The 16,177-nt window shown below is 45.0% G+C and overlaps 1 protein-coding gene across 1 annotated transcript; it reads right to left on the bottom strand.

The window, feature by feature from the left end:
* Ubfd1 (ubiquitin family domain containing 1) lies at window positions 1-16,059 on the bottom strand. Its single transcript, XM_075972094.1, has 7 exons — window positions 15,795-16,059; window positions 15,296-15,610; window positions 14,074-14,282; window positions 10,753-10,818; window positions 10,505-10,610; window positions 6,110-6,192; window positions 1-3,717 (listed from the first exon to the last, which is right to left on the bottom strand). The coding sequence occupies exons 1-7, from the start codon at window positions 15,817-15,819 to the stop codon at window positions 3,607-3,609; spliced, it is 915 nt and encodes a 304-aa protein (XP_075828209.1). The 5' UTR covers window positions 15,820-16,059; the 3' UTR covers window positions 1-3,606.
* Window positions 16,060-16,177: the final 118 nt, after the last annotated feature.

Genomic DNA, 16,177 nt, shown 5'->3' with positions numbered 1-16,177 from the left:
TTAATTATCAAACTTTAATTGATAGACTAATCTTACAGGATAAACAATAAGACAGCTAGTCAAGATTACACATTAAAAAAAATCCAGCAGCGCAAATCTAATAGACTAAATACGTTCATCTCCTCCCAAACAGGCATTTTTGATTTAAAAACAAACAAGAACAGAATGTACACCACAAGGAAACATAGTACTTACATATTGTCAGATATCTCTGCAGAACTCTGTAGGAAAGGTAAAGAAGGTTCTCAGCCACCAAGAAAGCAGAACCACCCAGCCTGGCAGGTAAATCCACCAGCAAACCAGAGGGCTCCTGGCCACTGTGACTTCAAAAAGGTTTCTAGGCCTATGAAGAAGGAAATGGGCCTGATCTGAAGACAAAGGGGCCGTCCTTTTCCAAGAGAACAGGGTTGAACAGTAGCAAGGAGCAAGAGAAAATTGGCTCCCTCAGTAGATGTGTGGAAAGAAAGCCCGACACCGGAATTTATTTATCCATCCCTTCCCTTCTTGGCTCCTGGCAAAAAAAAAAAAAAAAAAAAAAAAAGGGGCTGGCCAACTGCAAGAGCTCACAGTGCTCCTCCAGGCACATTAAAGAGGAAGAATTCCCTTCTGGGTGAGGCATGGCAACTTTTCTGAGATGTGGCAATGGAGCAAAGTTAATCTCTTTGGCCCTCAGAAGAGAAAGCAGCAATAAGGAGCTACTTAGGCCTTACTAGGCCCCTACTATATCCACAAGATGCTATGAAAGTGCATCCTTGCTCAGTCAAACCTAACCAAAGAGCCAAAGCTATCTGCAAGGCCCACTATAGATTAAGTATCTCACAAAGGTCCTGCAAATCTTGAGTCTGAGTGCTCTGAGCTGAGGGACCCAGGCTCAGCTGTGGTTATGTAGTCACATTTTTTCTGCCCAGTAGCCTCAGGGAGGAAAAGGAAGGCATGATGTCTATGAGGACAATCCTGCAGAAGGGCTACCAGTACCACCTATAGATGGGAGAGCAGCCCGTTGAGTGGCTACATTGACAAGCCCAGGGGATGCCTCGTCATGAGTAGGACTCCTCCAGCTAGCTTCATGTAATGCCACCAGAAGCCTTTTGAAGAGCTCCCTGCATGCCCTCTTATCTGACAGTGAAGGAATTGTGCAGAAATAATCCTGAGGAAAAAACACTGTGATGCTACCTAGCGGGAAGAGAATTTCAATTTGCTCACACAGATTTCGTCAGTATACTCCACATGGTAGAAATATATAAAGACTGCTCAAGGGACTGAGTGACAAAATAGCAAATACTGCTGTGACCCAGACAGATCTGAACACTTATTCCCAGGGCTTTTGGCGCTGCCTGCCCCTGCCCTTCTGAGAGCTTCTGGCGCAGCCTTCTGTGTTGACAGGATCAGGAGCCACAGCTCAAGCTCTGGAAAGCAATACTCAAAACAGCTCCATACGAAAAGGTGTCATTTACATTATTTATAGAGAATATCTCCAAGTAAGGAAAAAGCACCATTGTACTAAAAATAAAAAGGCTCACAGAGGCTTTGGTCCTCTTGAAATGACACCAGCCTGCGTGAGAAGCAGTTTGGCTCTTGGGCAGCAGGGGACAACAGCAGGGCACGTGTACTAGGAGGAGAGAAGGCAGAGAGCACTGGGACCCTCACAGAAAATGGGGGGCTGGCAGAAGGGGCCTCAGAGCTAAGGTGGGGACACACAGGTCAGCTCAGAGAGACCAAAACTGGGTGTGTGGCATTGTCAGACAAGTCTCAAGGACAGGGACATTGGCATACAAATGACAGTATTCAAGCCAAGAAGATGTTCTACCTGCCACTTGGTCACTTCCTTGATAGACCTGCCAAGTGCAGGAGGAGGCTGGGACAAGGAGCAAAATGTACTTTCTCCAGGGACTGCAGGCCAACAAGAACAGAAAATCCACAATTACCACTGAGATGCTGAAACACAGGCAGTTTCTTGGACGCTGAATTTTGCATACGTTACTTACACGCCCAAAAAGCAGAGTAGGTTTTCCTGTCCAGATGCATAACTTGGCACTGAATACACCACAAAAAGCAAGAGTCTGTCTATGTGGGCTGGATTCCCAAACTACAGCTTAGAAGGGAAGGGCATAAATATCGTCATTAACTGGCTCACAAGGAATAGTCATCTTAGGCGAATACATGCGAATACATTTCACAGGATGAAGGCGGGTAACAGCTTAGATTCCAAAATGTGAAGCTGGAAAGGTTTCTCACCAAACCTTAGTATGAGAGCCTGCAACCAGTGAGAGGAGAATTGCAAAGACGGCAGCAGAAAAACAGCAAACGGCACAAAGGGAATCATCCACCAAGAGACTGTCCCTCATTTCAGTCAGTCAAGGCTTACAGAGAAGACAGCAGTTCACATGTACAAAGAACATCAGGGCTAAAACCAGGAGAGCAAGCTGGTCCTAAAAGCAATTTATCCCATCTCTGTTGTTGGAATACCACTGGCTGACCCACTGGGTCAGAGGTCTTCCGTGAGAAAGGCAGCATCTCTGAACCTAGGATAAAGGACACTTGAACTGAACGCATGAGCAGAAGACCAAATGGAGAAGCATAATTCAAACAACCACTGGACTGCTTAAGGAGTTCTAGGAAGCTTCCCAAGAAAGAAAGTGTGTGATCTGAGGCCATATGGCGAGCTGGCTCCTCAGAGCTGGGGGCCTTGGAGCAGCAAGTCCCAGGTTGTGGTGATAGGCGGAGTTTCAAACCCAAGCTCAAGAAAGGCTGTCAACAACCAAACCAGCAGTGGAACTCCCCGGAACAGGGGTCCAGAGGGTAAGACGTGTACACAGGACTCAAGTGAGAGATACTCTGCTGCTCAACGAATACCCCAGGAAGGTGGGAGCCCCTACACCGAGACCACCAGTTGTTATTCCCATGTGTATTCCCAAGCAGCAGCAGCAGCACATGGGAGAGAGCCTGGCAAGGAGGTGAAGATGAGGTACCAAAAGAGAAACTGGCATCTTTGGGTTTAAAACAAAATCATAGGAAGTGCGAAACATTAAAAAGAAAATCTCTGAATCAATGAGCACACACACACAAAAAAATATGGCTTACTAAACACCCCCATTTTGCATACGATTTTAATACTAAAGAAAAAAAACCCAACTCATTCAATGCAGTCCAATCCAAATGTCTGCAACCAAAGACATCTGAAGATTTCAGCTGAAATCACTTCTAAAAACAAGACAAAACAAAACAAAACAAGAAAGAAAAAGAACAAAGAAAACAACCACAAAGCTTTTGATTATTCCCTCTCAGCATACTGGCAGATATACTCTCAAACACACTTAAGAGTATTCCACACATGTTCGAAACTTGGATTTATTAATTTCCACCATACTGACTTTAAAAATGGTAAGCTGACTGCAAGAAAGGGAACCGGTGATTTTAAGTTCAAATTAAGCTAATGGTGAAAGTACATCACCTCTGGCTTCAGTCACCACATCACCTCAGATTGAATAGAGATTTTTTTGTGTGTGAACAAAGTCCCAGAACTCTGCAATCCAGGGATGCTGCAGACCTCTCCCGGCAATGTCCTTCACTTTGGGTCAGTCTCCTGGGCCAGAGGTGAAAGTGCTTTCAAAAATACTGCCACTTGCCCAGCACAGTGTCTTTGATTGCATCCACATATTGAGTTGGAACCCAGTACACCCAGTAGTAAGAGGCTTCCGTGGGGCCCAACTGAAACGCCTGCAAGGGAAAAGGAAAAACCAAGCGATGCTTCAGAAGAGGGTGACCAAGCAGGCAGAACAACAGACGCAGGAGGGAAGGGCGCAAACTGATTAAAAAGGGAAGAAAAACAAAAGTAAATTGTGTACATGTTTCTCCTAAACTTAAAAAAAGGGGAGGGTGAAAGGGCAAGTGGGGAGGAGAAAGTTCAGTTCAGCACAGCCAACTCTAAGGCAGTAGTTTGCAAACTTCAGCACACATCAGAACTATCTGAAAGACTTGCAAAAATAGATTGCAGGCTCCAGCCCCTGGATTTTAGTTTGGGAGCCCTGAGGCAAAGCCCAAAAAACTTTTAGCAAGCTCCCAGGTAATTTCAACATTACTGGTCCAGAGGCCATAGTTTGAGGACTGCTGCCCTAGAAAACATGTCACTCACACATAGGAAGCAGGTATGAATGTCTAAAGTGCACTGTTTGAAATGTTAAAATCTTGACAGTAATGTACACACCCACCAGTATGGAAAGGTACCCATAATTCAGAGTGGTGTGGCCTAGTCATACAAACACTGGAGTCTTTTATTAAGATATGAATAGATCCTTTCGATCTAGAGTTATGACAGATCACAATGCCAACATCAAGTTGCAGAAGGGTAGATACCATGATGCTATTTATGAAAACTGAAAAAACAACACAGTACACCATTTTGTTCATGGACATATGTATAAACAAAAGCAATGACAGATGAAGAACATACATGATAGCTTACAATAATGGGGAGGGGAAGACAATGGGGACAACATCACTGTTGGTAAAAAAATTTTATTTAAAAGATTTAAAACAAGTTACAAAATGTTTACAACTATCATATTTTGGTGATGGATATACGGGTTATGGTATAAAATGTAAGATGTATCCTTTTCTGTATCTTTGAAACATAACCCTAAAAATGAAAGAGCACTGTGAACTGTGACACACTACTCTAGTAGACAAATGACATCTAGAAGAAGAGGAAAGCAAATCTTTCATGAGGACAAGGGTAAAAGTGCTATTTAATGGCATAAATAAATATATAAATAAAAAAGACTGAGGGGACTGCTGAATCCACTTTTTGCCTAAAATGACTTCAGAACATTGTAACTAAATTTTAAATAATTATTCATGGAAACAAATTCCTTAGGCAATGTCTAATGTGGTCCATTTACCCTATCTGCTTCCCCATCACCAGGCTGCCTGGAAAACAGAATTTGCAAGGCCACAGTGTCAAACTGTTCAAACAAATGTTTCAAAAGGGAGTGAAAGGGTCAGGCTAAAATTATCAGTATCAACTTTTAAAGTAAAAAAATAATTGAGCAGGCAAAACCAATTTGTCCGCTATCATGTTTTATATATTACAGAGATTACAGGCAGTAGAGGCTGCCTGATGGCCCTAAAGGAAGCCCCAGTATGTTCTCATCACCGCCAAGAAACTCCAAAGAGCCTGTGTCCAGCAACTACAGTTCCATCGCCTTGACTTCGGCACCATCCAGCTGACCCTGAGCAGGCGGGAAAGGACACACCAGCTATGCAGCCCATTGTATCCTAAGTCCCTTTCGCTGACTGCCCTAGAACAAGTAGATTGTCCAACGTATCTCTGTGCCATGGACTTGGTACTCCTACCTATAGTTTAAACACCTAGCTGCTCATGGAGGTGGGGGGCAATACGGCAGCATCACGATAGGCTAGATACTGGAAAAAAACAAAACAAAACAAAAAACTGCCCCCTGGAGAAGAACAGCAGGCAAACCCACCCTCGAACTGTTGCTAGCCCAGGTTAGGTGCCTCTTGTAGCAACTTTGGAGTCTAGGCAGGTAAACTTCACTTATAGAGTTGCCCATTTTATCAGCTCACTAAACTGCCTGCTTTGTTCTAGACAAACTGATGAGCTCCATACAGAGCAAGCGTGCCCTGGGTCCCATATCCCAAAGGGCTCCCGGCCATGTGGGCACATGCTGGGCATGGCAGACCACTACAGGAGAGACTTCTGGTATCTTCACAGCCCCATGGCTAAGGTAATGTTCTCTTTTATAAGCAAGACAAAACTTAAAATGAAAGTCCAAAAGCCATTCCAATTCATTTTCCTGGCCTAAAAACAAAGTTTAACAAATAAGAGGGAGACAGAAGAGATTTCTAAAAAGGAGAGGAGAAAACATAACCTCCTTTGGACTACTGGGAGAGTATAAAAGAAAAACAAACAAACAAACAAACAAACAAAAAACCCATAACTGGGAACTCAACTCTAAGTAGACAAGAAAACATAAGGATCTCCACAGTCTTCTGAAGACTGCTTACTTTTCAGTTGGCAATGCCCTGTTAGAAATCCACTCCCTTCAAGAGGAAGCAGGAGCAGACGGCCAGGCAGGCTGAAGCTACTCACCATCATGTGGTAGTCTTCATGTCCTTCGATAGGTTCACTAACCACATTTTTAATGGAGCCCATGGGCAGTTTCTCAGTCCGCTCTAGGTTTAAAGAAGGACAGCAGTTACTCAAAGGTCTATCTGTCCCAACTCCACCTTGGCCACAGCAATTCCTCCCACACTAGGGCTGGTTGGATATATAGTAACTTAGGTGGCAGGTACCACGCCCTCTAGGGATAAGGGACAGCATCTTCTGACCAATGCACCTACAGCCTGGAAGGGAGCTAGGAAATCTGGAGCATCAAATGGAAAACAGGGTTCAGTGGTGGTGGAGTAAAAATGTAAGGGCACATTTACCCATCTTATTAGTAGTTTTCAAGTCTGATAATTAAAAAACACCTCAAAACACCATTTTGCTTTCATAATCCAAAACTGGAATTGGCTAAGGTTTTTTTTTTTTTGGAGACAGGGTTTCTCTGTGGTTTTGGAGCCTGTCCTGGAACTAGTTCTTGTAGACCAGGCTGGTCTCGAACTCACAGAGATCCGCCTGCCTCTGCCTCCCTTGGCTAAGGTTTTGAACACCTGAAAAAAGGCAAAGTCAAGAAGCCCACGACAAAGCCGGGCGATGGTGGCGCACGCCTTTAATCCCAGCACTCGGGAGGCAGAGACAGGTGGATCTCTGTGAGTTCGAGACCAGCCTGGTCTACAGAGCTAGTTCCAGGATAGGCTCCAAAGCCACAGAGAAAACCTGTCTCGAAAAACCAAAAACCAAAACAAAAAAAAAAAAAAAAGAAAAAAAAGAAGCCCACGACAAAGAAGCAACAGGAGGGAAGACTATCTGCCAAGCTTCCAAGGCTATTTATTGCCTGTGCCAAAACTTCCAAACCCTTCATAAACATAACTGTGGTGGTCTCTCAAAAACATTTATGCCCTCACCTGATTAACACTGGAAACATCAATGATCACTGGGGCAGAGACCATTTTACAAGTTTAAGGATGGCAGGAAAGAGGAGGCAGCCATGAAGCAGGCCTTCAGTGAGATGAGGCACCTGTAGCAGACAAGTGTAATGGTGATGAGGCAGGGAATCTTTGCCACAGGAATAACCCAGGATACCTGAGGTACAGGCAGGCATTGTCATAACACTGTTAAATCAAGGTGGAAAAGACTCCTTAGAGCTTTTACAGAAAGAAAGATCTTAAATACAGATAAATAAACAACTAGGTTATCAAATGGAACTAGAAATTTAAGAGTCCTGGGCTCTGGTTTTACCAGTTACTTTAAGTAGTGTACTTCCATAGGCCTTGACTTCTGAAAACTGGGAATGGGGAGAAGGGGCCTGAATGTCTACTTCATGGCTCTAAAACAGCAGCCACACACAGGCAAGAACAGCGGCATACTTAAGATTGAGACTATTCAAATACTTTCCACCTTTTCTGACTTTTTCTCAAATTCCAAAGGCTGGACAATGCAAACACCACACAGCTGATAATGGAAATCAACTAAGCTTTGACTGTCCTACAAGTATGGCGCAGCAGCTGACTACAAGCCTAGCATGCTGTCCTGTGCAGCTCCATGGTCTCACCCTGCTTTTTCTTACACAGGCAACAGTTTGTTGTGTGTGGCAGTCTTGAGAGTCCCTTACTCACCGAAGTACTCATAGAGAGGCCAGTTAGCTGCTGGGACATTCACTTTACAGCAGCTTCTTGCTGAACTAAAAACAAGCCAATGGCTTTTAGCCAATTCCCAGAGCAAGCTGTGCTTTCCCAAGTCCCTTTGATGCTAGGTGACAAAACTCCTAGGAACCTAAGAAAAACACTTACCCACCCTCTGGGCTACTAAGGAGGTAGCCCATTGATAAGGAAAAGTTTAGCTCAGAATGAACAGCTCAGGTTATCAACCATGAAAGGTACAAGGAGTTCATGGCCATGTTCCTTAAATACAGCAATGGAAGGAGTTCTCAAACAGCTCAAATCTCAGTGCATCAGGAAATTGCTAGAGCTCTGCCCTCACACTAAAGCAGGAAACCAGCTGCTTCCAGAAGCTTAAATAAAATCTCTGAACCAGGCATGATGGTTCATGCCCACCTAAATCTAGTACTCTTGAAGCTGGAGTGGGAGAATCACCAAAAGTCTGAGGCCAGGTTAAGCTATAGTTTCCTCAAAAACATCAAACAACATACACAACTTCATGGGAAAAACTATCCCAAACCACTTGCATGCACCTACCCTCCTGGACATGATGGCCTTCCAAGACCAGCCTGTGCAACTGCTCTCAATGTGGGCTGCCAGCAAGCAGAGACACCCAGCTACAGAGGAGAGCCATATGCATCAGCAAGAAACTCAGTAGTGGAAGATGAGGCAAGATCACAAAGAAAACCCAGGCAGGGCTGCTACTCACTGGCAAAGAAGAGTATGACAGGCTCTCTTGAATAGCATGTTCGAGCAAAGCCTTCAAAAGCCATTGGAAAACTAGAGAAACCTTTTAAAACTTAGAGAATTTGGTCTGACCACGCAGTTAAGAGTTGGCTATAAAATAAACAATTTAGCTAGCTATCAGAAAATGAGAAAACTCACTTTCAACACTTCACAGTCATTTTTAAGACTCCCTAGTGTTCAAACAGTGATCTGTGTTCTAGATTCATGGTTCAGATAATAAAAACCACACCCCCAGCCGGGCGATGGTGGCACACGCCTTTAATCCCAGTACTCGGGAGGCAGAGGCAGGCGGATCTCTGTGAGTTCGAGACCAGCCTGGTCTACAGAGCTAGTTCCAGGACAGGCTCCAAAGCCACAGAGAAACCCTGTCTTGAAAAAATAAAAAAAAAAAAAAAAGAAAGAAAGAAAAAAGAAAACCACACCCCCCATCACCCTGGCCAAGTTTTATTTTTGTAAAACTTGATTCCATTTTCTGCAACCTGCCCTTAGAAACAAGTCTCTGATGATGGGACCACTATTCTCCTCTTTGGCATGTACCTCAAACACTGAACACCTACAGTGCTGGCCACAAACAGGTGAATTAGGCACGTTCAGGTACCTCCAAGAATCTAATGGGGACAGACAGTCAGAGAGCAGTGAGTGCTCTAGGGACATAAACAGGGTGCTCGAGGAGCACAAGCAACTCAAAGGAACAAAAGTTCAGTGGAGGGCTAGGGAGATGTAAGGAAGGCTTCATTAGGAAAGGGCATCTTGGGGGTGGGGGGACTTGGAAGACTATTAATCCCACGGACTGAGAAGACATTCCAGGGTAGGGCCCAGCAAAGACAAGAATTCTGCAAAATATGAGCTGGAGAATTCAAGCATGTGCCTCAAGTACACAAGGCTGACAGAGTGGGCCGAGAACTTAGAATGGGGTATGATGAAACCATCTGAAGCAGGTCTGGAAGAACTAATGGTTTACAGGTATAGGAAACAGATAAAAAGCAGTACAGCAATGAGGACCAGAGTTGACAGAGGGGCCAGGTAGACAGAAACTTGCTCCTAATGCAACTTTTCAAAACAGGCTAGTAGCCTTTAGCAGTACCTAAAGGGACGTAGGGCAATTCTGGAGTGTTACCAGTAAGATTTGGCAACTAGCTGGGAGTGATGATGCATGCATTTAATCCCAGTACTCAGAGACAGAGGCAGGCAGATGTGAGTTTGAGGCTAACCTGGTCTACAGAGCAAGTTCCAGGATAGCCTGAATTATATAAAGAAGTACTACATAAAAGAAGATAACTAAATAAATAAAATTCGGTAGGCCTCAAGGAAAGGTTGAGTAGAAATGGTCAGAAATACTTCCCAGAAACAGCAAGGCTGAACCAGATACTGTGGGCAGGCAGAGTGTTACTGACATGGGATGAGGATGTATATAAAGGGCAATCAGCAAGCAAAGGGGGAAATTCTAGGTGGCAATTAGGGAAATTTCACTTCTAGAATCAAACTGACCAATAGGGAGGGACCACATAGGCACCATGAGCAAAGCTAACTAAAATTAGATGGGGCCATGGGGATTGTGGTGAATACCACTGCTTAGTCACACTACTCAATGCCTCATAAAGAGTGCAGGCTCCAGTGGCCAGATCTTCTCCCCATTAGTTTCAGAGAAATCTGATTTGTACAAACTACGTATATATCCATAAAACCCTTGCTTAAGGACCAGATTTAGGTCATATATTCGGGATCTCTTGGTTTATATATTAACTTAAGGGCCAAATGTGAAGGATTGTTTCTGAGATCAGACTAAAAAGAAAGAAAGGAATGGGGCCAACCAAGAGGCAAGCATGTAAAGACACAATCAAAAGCTATGAAGACACAAAGCATGATGAGAGGGGCTCCAAATGAAAGGCAGAATCACAGTCAGGTGCCACTGCTGTTCTGTTGGGTGCTAGAAGCAGGCAGGATGCCGGAATGCCAAAGAGGCTGAGAACTAGAGTACCTTTAGTGCCGATCCACAGCTGGTCTTGCTCTAGCTTAAAGGTGAGTCTCACTTTCCCTCCAGACTTATTATACATGCCAGACAAGGGTACCGTTGGCAGGCGCTCCTGGAGGCACAAGAGCACAGTGAGAAAGGGAGGGGCAGTAGGACAGAGAGAGGGAAATGAGACAGAACTTGAGGCCATGATTATAGGAATCTTAGACTGTGGAACCAAATTCTTCAAGGGTTCAAAAATCAGGCCAGCTTACCTGGGCACCCTTAACAGATGGCATCACATCTTCAGGCTTTCCTTTGTCCAACACTTTCCTGTGTTGCTACAATGTAAGTCAGAACAAAGAGGAAAATAAGACATAAGATACTCTACTACATTTGAACCAGGTTTCTATCTCTTGAATAGAGAGAATGAAGCAGCCTAAATGTTTGTTGGATAACAGATCCCTTAACACTGCAGAGCAAATGTGTTCAAGGGAGTTTATGTTGATAATGAAATGTTCCTTTACTTGTGCTAGCTAGCCACTGGTCGCTGACTTATAAGCACTTTATATGTGACTAGTAACATAAAGAAGTAACTTCTCATTTTTATTTAAGATTAACTATACACATAGCTACCATATTAGACATAAAAGTTTCACAGACTAAGTAGGAGTTTAGGGTTACTAATTCAATGTTTTACTCCTATCTCACCCATGAAAAACCTAATCATTCATTAAGTTAACAGATAGGAAAAGAGAACAACATCTGCATTTTTCAACTCCAAAGAAACTACACACTGCCTGAATAGGTATAAATGCCAAGCAGGGTCATTTCTCCATTATTATGAAGAGCCAGACTATGGCAGAAGTCTTCCTCTGCCCCACCATCAATCCAGTCACAAAGAATACCCAAGGAATCACATTTTGAAAACAGAAATGCCGACTCCCATGCCTTCCCACGAAGAAGCGTCCAAGCCCACTCCTCCTGCTTTCTATCTCAGAACTCTTGTTCCAAACTCATAGTCCCTAAATGCCTTCGTCTCATCTCTGTTACATCTGTGATTTCACAGGTACAGCAGCTGCTTGCTAAGGCTGGAACTATAGGCCAATAAATGGGCCAAGGGTAAAACTCAGTGAGATGCAGCACCCACAGGCAAGGAGCCGACTCCAGCCTTCACTGGTATAGCAGGACCCCGTGGCAGGGATGGCTAGCAAAGGGCTGCTGCTGACATCAGCCTCAGATTCCGGAACACGCTCATCAAAAGCCTCAGGAGGTTGTGCTATGCCTCGTAACCAGTAGCATCACCAAAGCAAAGCAGTACAGACTGGAAGTATATTTGAGTCATGCCTTATAAGCACCTTTGGGAGAATCGGCCCTGAACGGTGGTAAACAGTTTTAAGCCTGTTAAGCTACCATTAGTAACCCAAAACCTGTATTTACAAGGCAAGTTATGCACTAAGGATGTGACAGGAGAAAATACTCACATTTCCTTATAAATGTGGCAAGGGAAGACAAAAAATACCAATGACCTCAATGGCTTACAGGAAATTAGGACCCCATATTTAGGGATGAAAATGGGTCATATAAATATTTACTTCTAGATGATAATTCAACCTTACAACACTTATCTAAATAGAGGTGATGCTCTGCAGTAGAGCATGTGTTATATGTATAGAAAAGGTCCCAGGTTCAATCCCCAGCACCAAATACAACAGAAAACAAATACCCTATAAAAAGGTGTTTTGAACTTCAGAGTATTGGGGATTTTTATAAAGATAACAGTTTTAAAACACGTTAGATAATATTCTCTATGATATCTAGGGTAGTAACTTATAAACAAACAATACTTCTTTCAAGCATATTAGTATTTCCATCAAAAAATATTAAAAGGAGCTGGAGAGACTGCTCAGAGGTTAAGAGCACTGGTTGCTCTTCCAGAGGTCCTGAGTTCAATTCTTAGCAACCACAGGGTGGCTCACAACCATCAATTATGGAATCCAATGTCCTCCTCTGGCGAGCAGAGGAACATGTAGACAGAGCACTAAATAAATAAATCTTATTTATTTATTTATTTATTTATTTATTTAAATTTTTTAGCAGGGTAGTGGTGGTACAGGCCTTTAATCCCAGCACTTGGGAGGTAGAAGCAGGCAGATCTCTGAGTTCAAGGCCAGCCTGGTCTACAAGAGATATTTCGCAGGCGGTGGTGGTGCACGCCTTTAATCCCTGCACTCAGGAGGCAGAGGCAGGCGGATCTCTGGGAGTTCGAGGTCAGCCTGGTCTATAAGAGCTAGTTCTGGGACCAGCACAAAAGCTACAGAGAAACCTTGTCTCAAAAAACAAAACAAAACAAGAGCTATTTCCAGGATAGGCTCCAAAGCTACAGAGAAACCCTGTCTCGAAAAACCAAATAAATAAAGAAAGAAATAAAAATAAATAATAGGGCTGGAGAGATGGCTCAGTGGTTAAGAGCACTGCCTGCTCTTCCAAAGGTCCAGAGTTCAATTCCCAGCAACCAAATGGTGGCGCACAACCATCTGTAATGAGGTGTGGTGCCCTCTTCTGGCCTTCAGGCATATACACAAACAGAACATTGTACACATAATAAATATTTAAAAAGAAAAAAAGAAAAAATATTTTTTAAAAACTGTAACTGTCCCCACACTTGTTCAATTTTGCTACCAAAATTTTAAAAATACTCATTTTTGATTATGAAGGAAACATGGATTGTAAGTGTCTAACGCAAAACCATCTTTCTCCCATGGTTGGAACTATGTCTGTAGTGTGTGGCCCCATAACTAATGTTGGTTCATTCAAGTCAGTTTTACTCTGGTCAGGACTAGGGGGTAGCTCAGTGTAGAGTTCTTGCCTACTATTGTGCACAGGACTCTAGGTCTAGTCCTCCACGTCGAGTACACAAAACACACACCTATAAACAGGCATGATGGCACACGCCCACAAACTCAGCACCAGGGAGACAGAGACAAGAAAACTGTACAAAGTCCAGGCCAACTTAGTATCCAGATCAAGCTTCAGGCCAGTCAGGGCTAAGAAGTGAAACCCTGCCTCAAAGAACAAGCAGAAAAATGAGTAAGAGAGATAATATAAAATGCAGGCTATGTCATGAAGGGCCACAATAAACACACAACAAAAAGCGTCAATATCTTCTTATTCAGTTTAGTTTGGGTTCCTGAAATGGTCAGTTTTAGGAGAACCTCTAAAATCTCTTGACTTCCATACCTATCCAGAAGTGGGCTTTTTGAACTTGAGAAGACACCTGTAAAGAATAAGGGCTTCATTCTAACGCTGGTCATCTTCTCTGGCACGAAATAAAAGAAACACACATCTGGTTCCACCTGCTAACTCGCAGAAGTCTCCCTTCACAAAGGCCTTATCCTAAAGCAAGGAAGACTAAGGCACACTAACCAGCCAGATGACAAAGTTGCAAATTTCAGGTAGCTGTCAACTCCACTGCTGCACCCAACTGCTCCATAAATGTCCATCATGGGCCCTGTCCAAAAAGCATCTTATTCTAGGGAGAATGTAACCAGCCTCCAACTTCCCAGGACCAACAAGAAAGTCCACAGTGCACTCACCTTCTGCCTGCAGAGGGGCTCCTTCTTGTTCTCTTCAGCCTTTGCGTCCTGCTGGGCAGCATCTTTGGGGGTGTTTACTGCTAAAACATCATTTATAGTAGAGCCAACCACCATGATCTTGGCTCCACTGGTCACTTTTATTTCTCTCAACGTTTTATCTTCAGGAACAAGTCCCTTATACATGACCTTCTGCATGGCGGGTGGGAGACCTTGACAAAAAGTGGAAGGTAGGGAAAGGAATAAGCAGGAAATGCATGGACCATCATGCTTCTGTAATGAAACAGGAAGTGAACACTGGCTCCATCAGCTAGCAGCTTTTTGAACTTGGGGGAATTTGGACCAGCAGGATATTTGGTTGCTAAGACTTGGTCCTTCTAGTAGACTTAGGGTATTTAGAATTATTCAACATGTCTTCGTTATCATTCCTTCCAAGTCGCTCCTCAGCCTTATTCTCACCTAGATACTGACAATGTCCAAGCATCAGGGACACAGCAGTCAGTACACAACTTTCCTATGGCATTTACAGGCTACATGGGAATAGCTTAAGAAAAAAGTAATTTTATTTTATTTATTTATTTTTGTTTTTCGAGACAGGGTTTCTCTGTGGCTTTGGAGCCTGTCCTGGAACTAGCGCTTGTAGACCAGGCTGGTCTCAAACTCCCAGAGATCCGCCTGCCTCTGCCTCCCGAGTGCTGGGATTAAAGGCGTGCACCACCACCGCCCGGCAAGAAGTAATTTTAAATAGCAAATCAATACAAACACAGTGACCAAATATGAATAATTGTGAAGGGCCACCATGACTGTCAGTCAATATTAATGTTTCAGGAACTTCCCTTATGAAACTTACCTATCTGCTAAAAATAAATCTAGACCCACTCAGAATCTCTACAGTTAGTGCCCAGGAGCTGTGAATTTAATAAATGCCATGGGAGATTTTCACTATCCTTAGTAGTTCAACATTAGTTAGAAGGCTGAGCCTAATAATTCGGTTTAAGGTTTGTATCTCTGCTCCACCACTTGGTAGCTCTATATCATCACGGGTCCAGTTTTCCCTCTGTGATTAATAAAAGACATGCAAATACTGACTTCAGAAAACTGCAGCGAGGGTAGCGGGAGTCCATGCAAGGAAAACACAGCAGTTCTAGCACGACGTAAGCAATACGGACTAGAAAGAAGGTGGGGGTGGGGGATGGAGGCAGTTGGTTGTCAGCTCCTAGAATACCTGTAATGGAGTGAATCTTCTGCTTTAGCTCGGAACCTGTGCTGTCCAACGGGACCTTCACGTCGTGCTTAGTCTTGTTCCAAATTATCTTCAGCTCCACCAGCTCCCTGCCCGCACCGCCGCCTGCGTCCTCGCCGTTGCTGACCGAGGCCTGAGCCACAGGGTCCCCAGGGGGCTGGGCAGGGGCTGGCTGCAGGCTGCCTCGCGCGTCGCAGGAGTCCTCGGCCGCCGCCCCCGCCGCTGCTTCGTCCTCCACGCAGTTGAGGGGCCGTGCGGGCGCCTCGGTGGGCATAGCCTCAGCCTCGGTGTCCATGCCTGCAAAGGGGTTAAGAGGGTGGGCGCTCGCCGCGGGCCGGGCCTGCGACGAGAATGAGCCTGGGCGCCACTGCACCGTCGCTGCTGCGCCACCTCCTCCCTCTAGGGCCAGTTCCCGTTCCCCGACCCCGCAGCGCCGGCAGCTCTTCAGCCGCCGACCGACCGCCTTCCCCTCCGCACTCACCATCCGGGGCTCCGGCCGCCGCCATGATGATTGTGTACAACACCCACCGCGCCCGCAGGGGCCGCCGGGAAGAAGCGAGCTGGCTGAGATTGGCCCCCGCTACAGCCCCTAATTTCACTCAGCCTGGCCGGAAACAGGTGGAGGTTTCTATGGAGACCCGCCTCCTCCGCTTCCCCGGCCGGCCCCTGCCACGCTTTAGCATTCCCGCAGCCGAGGGGGCGGGTCTGGGAAATGGCCCGCTCCCTGCGCGCCGTCCCCTAGCGGCGGTGCACAGTCCCAGCTGTTCAGAGGGGAGTGGGCGGCCCAGATCGGCGGCCTGCGCCTTTAAGTGGGCGGGGCCGTTCGCGCTGTGGCGAAAGTTGATTGGTGGGAATGCGCTTCCC

This window comes from Microtus pennsylvanicus, chromosome 5, assembly GCF_037038515.1.
Source record: "Microtus pennsylvanicus isolate mMicPen1 chromosome 5, mMicPen1.hap1, whole genome shotgun sequence".
In the NCBI taxonomy this organism is placed as follows: domain Eukaryota; kingdom Metazoa; phylum Chordata; class Mammalia; order Rodentia; family Cricetidae; genus Microtus; species Microtus pennsylvanicus.
The sequence above is the reverse complement of the archived record's forward strand: the minus strand, read 5'-3'. Positions and strand labels throughout refer to the sequence as shown.

Coding starts and splice junctions, on each gene's coding strand:
- Ubfd1 (XM_075972094.1), bottom strand. CDS start 15,819: ATGGCGGCGGCCGGAGCCCCGGATG. Junction 14,283..15,295: donor GAAGATTCACTCCATTACAG/GTATTCTAGGAG, acceptor CTTTTTGTCAAG/GTCTCCCACCCGCCATGCAG. Junction 10,611..10,752: donor CATCTGTTAAGGGTGCCCAG/GTAAGCTGGCCT, acceptor TTGTGCCTCCAG/GAGCGCCTGCCAACGGTACC.